Here is a 7169-nt window from a genome sequence, read left to right as displayed (position 1 = left end):
CAGTGCTCCTTCGAGTGTTGGTCCGAACCGAGCAACCTGTGGGGCCACCTTGGGGAAACTTGAGGGCTGGTTTTACTCGTAGCTTGACTTATTCGGTGTGCCCTGAGAATGAGGTATATGCGACTCCTATCGGGATTTGTCGGCACATCGGGCGGCTTTGCTGGTCTTGTTTTACCATTGTCAAAATGTCTTGTAAACCAGGATTCCGAGACTGATCGGGTCTTCCTGGGAGAAGGAATATCCTTCGTTGACCGTGAGAGCTTGTGATGGGCTAAGTTGGGACACCCCTGTAGGGTATAAACTTTCGAGAGTCGTGCCCACGGTTATGTGGCAGATGGGAATTTGTTAATATCTGATAGTAGAGAACTTGACACCAGATTCGAATTAAAACGCATCAACCGTGTGTGTAGCCGTGATGATCTCTTTTAGGCGGAGTCCGGGAAGTGAACACAGTTTTGGGTTATGTTTGACTTAAGTAGGAGTTCAGGATCACTTCTTGATCATTGCTAGCTTCACGACCGTTCTGTTGCTTCTCTTCTCGCTCTGATTTGCGTATGTTAGCCACCATATATGCTTAGTTGCTACTGCAACCTCACCACTTTACCCTTTCCATACCCATTAAGCTTTGCTAGTCTTGATACCCATGGTGATGGGATTGCTGAGTCCTCGTGGCTCACAGATTACTACAACAACAGTTGTAGGTACATGTTATGCGATGATCATGATGCGAGAGCGATGCTTGCTTGTTTTGAGTTCTTCTTCTGCTTCGTCGTTCAGGGGATAGGTTCCTGGTCGGCAGCCTGGGCTAGTAGGGTGGATGTCGTTTGAGCTTCCGTTTGTGTTTCATCTGTAGTCGGATGTTGATCTTATGTATGATGTATTGTTGTATTCGTGTGGCTTTGTATGCCTCTTGTATGTATCCCCAACTATTATGTAATGGTACGATGTAATGATATCCACCTTGCAAAAGCATCTCCAATATGCGCTTCTATCCTTGGTGGGACCTTCGAGTTCCTTTAGGATAGGGTCGCATATTGGGCGTGATAGTGGATCGCTGGACAACGGTCAAGAACATCCTGAAGTACCTGAAAAGGACTAGGGATATGTTTCTCGTTTATGGAGGTGACAGAGAGCTTGTCGTAAGTGATTACGTCGATGCTAGCTTTGACACTGACCCGGATGACTCTAAGTCACAAGCCGGATACGTATTTTATTGAATTGTGGAGCTGTCAGTTGGTGCAGTAACAAGCAGAGCGTCATGGCGGGATCTACATGTGAAGCGGAGTACATAGCTGTTTCAGAAGTAGCAAATGAAGGAGTCTAGATGAAGGAGTTCATATCCGATCTAGGTGTAATACCTAGTGCATCGGGTCCAATAAAAATCTTTTGTGACAATACTGGAGCAATTGCCTTGGCGAAGGAATCCAGATTTCACAAAAAGACCAAACACATCAAGAGACGCTTCAACTCCATCCGAGATTTGGTCAAGGATGGAGACATAGAGGTTTGCAAAATAAATATGAATCTGAATGTGGCAGACCAGTTGACTAAGCCTCTTCCACGAGCAAAACATGATCAGCACCATGACTCCATGGGTGTTAGATTCATTACAATGTAATCTAGATTATTGACTCTAGTGCAAGTGGGAGACTGAAGAAATATGCCCTAGAGGCAATAATAAAGTTGTTATTTTATATTTCCATATTCATGATAAATGTTTATTATTCATGCTAGAATTGTCTTAACCAGAAACTTGATACATGTGTGAATACATAGACAAAAGACTGTGTCCCTAGCATGCCTCTACTAGACTAGCTTGTTGATCAAAGATGGTTAAGTTTCCTAGCCATGGACATGAGTTGTCATTTGATGAACGGGATCACATCATTAGTGGAATGATGTGATGGACAAGACCCATCCGTTAGCTTAGCATAATGATCGTTCAATTTATTGCTACTGCTTTCTTCATGTTAAATACTTATTCCTCCGACTATGAGATTATGCAACTCCCGGACACCGGAGGAATGCCTTATGTGCTATCAAACATCAGAACGTAATTGGGTGATTATAAAGATGCTCTACAGGTATCTCCGAAGGTGTTTGTTGGGTTGGCATAGATCGAGATTATGATTTGTCACTCTGAGTATCGGAGAGGTATCTCTGGGCCCTCTCGGTAATGCACATCATATGAAACCTTGCAAGCAATGTGACTAATGAGTTAGTCGTGGGATGATGCATTACAGGACCAGTAAAGAGACTAGCCGGTAACAAGATTGAACTAGGTATGAAGATACTGACAATCGAATCTCGGGCAAGTAACATATCGATGACAAAGGGAATAACGTATGTTGACATTGTGGTTCGACCGATAAAGATCTTCGTAGAATATGTGGGGACCAATATGAGTATCCAGGTTCTGCTGTTGGTTATTGACCAGAGAGGTGTCTCGGTCATGTCTACATAGTTCTCGAACCCGTAGGGTCCGCACGCTTAACATTCGATGACGCTATGTATTATATGAGTAATGTGTTTTGGTGACCGAAGGTTGTTCGGAGTCCCGGATGAGATCACGAACATGACGAGGAGTCTCAGAATGGTCGAAACATAAAGATTGATATATTGAAAGGTGGTATTCGGACACCGGAATTGTTCCGGAGTGTTTGGGGAATTTATCGGAGTACCGAGGGGTTACCGGAACCCCCCGGGGGAAGTAATGGGCCTCATGGGCCATAGGGGAGAGGCAAGGCGGCCCCGCAAGGGGGTGGCCCCTCCCCCCATGGGGAGTCCGAATTGGACAAGGGGAGGGGGCGCGGCCCCCCTTTCCTTCTCCCTCTCCCTCTCCTTCCCCCTTCCCCCTCCGTTAGAAGGAAGGGGGGCGACTAGGACTAGGAGTCCTAGTAGGACTCCCCCCATGGCGCGCGCCCTAGGGCCGGCCTCCTCCCCTCTCCCTCCTTTATATACGGGGGCGGGGGTGGGGCACCTCTAGGCACATCAATTGTTCTTAGCCGTGTGCGGTGGCCCCCTCCACCGTTTACTCCTCCGGTCATACTGTCGTAGTGCTTAGGCGAAACCCTGCGCGGTTGGTGGCGGGCGTGGCCAGGGGCGAGCAGAGAACCAGGGCTGCCGGTGAAGCCCTCATGGCCTCGAGGAGCTCATGCCCCCACCAGCAGTGTGAACCTCGTCGTGGCCCTGCCTCCACCACCAGCTGCCTGTTGCCTCCACATCGTCCCCTGCGCCCAGATCGGCCATCACATGCTTAAGCAGAGCAGATGAGGAGGGAGACCTGGCCATGGCACGACCGATCATAGCAGGTGAGGAGGCGACAACCATGGCGAGACTGAGCAAAGCAGGTAAGGAGGCGGCGACGACGGTGGGGCTCGCGCATGGGGTCACGGCACCGGCGGCGGTGTGCATGGGGTCATGCAGGCCAAGCAGGGGGAGGCGAGTGTGCGAAGGAAATTTTATTCCAACCTGTCTCAGTGGAGTATATTTAGGGAGAAAGTTGAGGCTGGAGTAAAAAATTTACTCTCTTACAGCGAATTGGGGATCGGCTGGGTGATGGTTAGAGAAGTAAAATTTTAACCGATTATAAGGGATCAGTTAGAAATGCCCTTAATGGTTGTTTGGATATCAAAAATAAAACCTAGAATTTGGAAAACAGTCTTTAAGAGTGTTTTTAGGAAAACCAGTTTAGGGGAGAATTTATGTTACAATGGGTGCGTGGAATAACTCGTTTGGGTGAGAAAATCGTTGACACAAGATGTGATAAAAACGTGTTTGGATTAGTACGTTAGTACTTTTCTCCTGTTTCTTCCGTAAGCTCACGCGATTCGGCTTCTTCCCCCAAACTGGCAATCCTGCTTGTCGTTCTTTCTCTGTTCCTATAGTTGCTCGACCCAGCCCGAGCTCGCCACGCCATCAAATGTTCCCGGTGACCTACTTACAGGCGGGGAACATGTTTTGCCCACACGTAGGCGTGTAAAAGGGACCGCAAGGAAAAAAAAGAGTGTGAGCGCTAGTTGTTTTGCCCACACGTAGACGTGTGAGCTGGTCCTTTTAAACACCACATAAAACGTGTGGGCAGATCCATTAATGCCCACACGTGTGGCAGTTATTATCGTCCCGTTCTGTAAACGTGTTTGTACATAAACGAGTATTGGTGGTTTTTCACAAGATGCATTTTTCTGGCTTTCTGAAAACCCAATTCTGCTTATCCACATTTCTGTTGGGCCACCCAAACGTGATTTTAGTTTGTTACACGGTTCGAAGAGATTACACGAAACCAGCTCTGATAAACAGCGTATCAAGGCCTTAAGCAGGGGGCGGAAAGAACGAGGCGACATGGAGATGTCGTGCAATACTCTTGCACCCGCAACCATGCATGCGCCTGCAGAACACGCAACCCCTGCGATCCACCCACACTCCTTATATATAGTGCGTTCCGGCCCGTCCAGTCCAGCCACATCCACCATCAACCTCAACGAGCTCTAAGCCAGCTGCTGCTCCTGCTTACTCCCATCGTCAGTTCGTCACCGCGAACTAACCAAGACATGGCTTCCGACGGCGTCATCACGCACCGCAGCGTCGAGGTCAACGGGGTGCGCCTGCACGTCGCGGAGGCCGGCCCGGCGGGCGCGCCCGTGGTGCTGCTGCTGCACGGGTTCCCGGAGCTGTGGTACACCTGGCGACACCAGATGCCCGCGCTGGCCGCGGCGGGCTACCGCCCCGTCGCCCCCGACATGCCCGGCTACGGCGACTCCGAGGCGCCCTCCGCCGGCCCGGACCAGTACACCGCGCTGCATATCGTCGGCGACCTTGTCGCGCTCATCGACTCCCTCGGCCAGGAGCGGGTCTTCGTGGTGGGGCACGACTGGGGCGCCATAATAGCCTGGAGCCTGTGCCTGTTCCGGCCTGACAGGGTGAAGGCGCTGGTCGCCTTGAGCGTCCCCTTCATCCCTCGGAGCCCGGCGGTGAAGCCCATCGATGCTGTCAGGGCTCTCTACGGCGACGACTTTTACATCTGCAGCTTCCAGGTACGTAGATGCTACCATGCAAGGCGAAAGTCTTGCTGCGAGCCTGAAGCCATACTTGTTTTGAAAGTTGGTTAACAAAGTGAGTGTATAACAGATAGAGCGCTCTACAACCTAAGAACAGTTAAATGCCACTTTATTTTACAGAGATTTCATGAGTGATGAAACCATTGCCTTTTCAATCCATATATTGTCTCCGGAGTTGCACGCGAAATCAACATGACCGATCTGGTGCTAATTTAATTGTAGGAGCCTGGGGCAATTGAAGCAGAATTCAAACGCCTTGGTACAGAGTTGGTGCTAAGAAAGTTTTTCGCTGATCGAACTCCTGGCCCACTGTTCATCCCGAAGAGCGGGTGGGGCTCACCAGATGATGAGGTGCCCTTGCCGAGCTGGATCACAGAGGAGGACCTCAAGTACTACACGACCCAGTTTGACAAGTCTGGTTTCACCGGGGGATTCAACTACTACCGTGCCCTGAATATGTAATTAAGTTATACTTACTTTGGACTATTTTCTTCTTGTGCTTTTTTAACCTAATTATGAAGACCTAAACTTGAAATTTGATCCAAAGCTACAAAATGTTTTCTAGAAAGTTATAGGAATTTTCTAGAGAAAAAGAGACTAGATTTGATTCAAAGCAAATATATCTACAATTTTTGGAATGCTCTATATAGGGTCCAAATTCTAAACTATATTGTAGATATGACCAATATTATTATAAAATATATAATATATAACTTCAGATTTTTGGAAACACTGATTACTCCATTTAGAATTAACTCAATGAGTGACAAATGATTTCCCCAAATTAAATGGAGCTCCAAGAAATATTTACCATGAATATGTAAAGTATGTCTCAAGAGCAAGTTCACCTTGCTAAGATGCTGCAAAACCTGTAATATATTATTACTCATAATATATTGATTGTGTCATTTACCTGTCCAAAACTTTTGTATATTTTTTTTCAAATTTGTCCAGAATAATTCCATATTGATTTAACCATTTACTTGCCAAAAACTTTTACTCCCTCCATCCGAAAATGTATCCATTTCTCCGACTAGTATTTCCGGACTGAGGGAGTATACTTTTATATTTTGTCCGCAATCATACCACGCGAAGTTGTCTTATAAACCAATGTGGTACATCATCCACAATCCAGTAGTAGAAATGTAATTACCATATATCTCTCAAAGAAATGATGGAAGAAAAGTTCTTCTAGGGTAACTGGACCGCACCACACAATATTCTTGTCTAACAACAATATCTGTTCTATGTTTAGGACATGGGAGTTAACTTCGCCATGGACGGGAGCTGAGATAATGGTGCCAACGAAGTTCACAGTTGGCAACTTAGATCTAACATACAATATTGCAGGGGCAAAAGTTTTCATTAACAAAGGTGGTCTCAAGAAGTTTGTTCCATTACTAGACGACGTGGTGATAATGAAAGATGTGGGGCATTTCATAAATGAAGAAAAGCCAGAGGAAATTAGTGCGCTCATAATCGGCTTCATAAAGAAATTCAACTAAACTGAAGTATATCGAATACATAATGAATAAGGTCAAAATGTTCATGGTTATCAGAAAAAATTATATTTTGACCATTGTATATTGTGCTGAAAAAGTACAGACATATTTATGTAAGTATATTTTTTACTGTCCACTACTTGTATAATTTGTGATGTTTACTATAATTATACCTGCTCCACTTGGTGTGTTTCCTCTCGTGCGTTCGAGCGCGTCGATGGGCTGGCCCATTAAGAATTGTTGGAACGGAGGGGGTGTGCACTCGTTTGCACTCCACTCTATATCGGGTGCTTAAGACACCAACTAGGACGCAATGACATCAGAGGCAATGGCGATGAGAGACGGACTGAACTTGGCAAATAGCCTAGGGTTCCAGCGAGTTGAAGCGGAATCCGACTCTCTAACGGTGATCAACTACTGCTCCGGTCAGAGTACTTGGTGGGACGCGGCGACATCGATATCCGTGGAATGTGTGGACATCTCTACCTTGATTGGGAAGGCCAACTTTAAGCATTGTTTTCGATCAGCAAATCAAGCGGCGCATGTGCTAGTTAATTTTAGTTATTATAATAAACTTTCTTCTAGTTGGACTGACGAGCCACCAGATTGT

The 7169-nt window shown here is 46.7% G+C and overlaps 1 protein-coding gene across 2 annotated transcripts in view; it reads left to right on the top strand.

Moving 5' to 3' along the window:
- The window catches only part of LOC119337008 (epoxide hydrolase A-like), an 85018-nt gene extending 78393 nt beyond the window's left edge, over window positions 1-6625 (top strand). Inside the window, exons 1-3 of one of the 2 annotated variants that reach the window (XM_037609103.1) lie at window positions 4477-5033; window positions 5280-5515; window positions 6313-6625. In XM_037609103.1, the coding sequence (XP_037465000.1) occupies window positions 4551-5033; window positions 5280-5515; window positions 6313-6562 (969 nt within the window). In that variant the 5' untranslated portion in view covers window positions 4477-4550 and the 3' untranslated portion in view covers window positions 6563-6625. Of the gene's footprint in view, window positions 1-4476; window positions 5034-5279; window positions 5516-6312 lie in introns of those variants that run through there. The other variant, XR_005162972.1, reaches the window with a different exon arrangement.
- The last annotated feature ends 544 nt before the right edge of the window (window positions 6626-7169 follow it).

This window comes from Triticum dicoccoides, chromosome 7B (assembly GCF_002162155.2).
Source record: "Triticum dicoccoides isolate Atlit2015 ecotype Zavitan chromosome 7B, WEW_v2.0, whole genome shotgun sequence".
In the NCBI taxonomy this organism is placed as follows: domain Eukaryota; kingdom Viridiplantae; phylum Streptophyta; class Magnoliopsida; order Poales; family Poaceae; genus Triticum; species Triticum dicoccoides.
The sequence above is the reverse complement of the archived record's forward strand: the minus strand, read 5'-3'. Positions and strand labels throughout refer to the sequence as shown.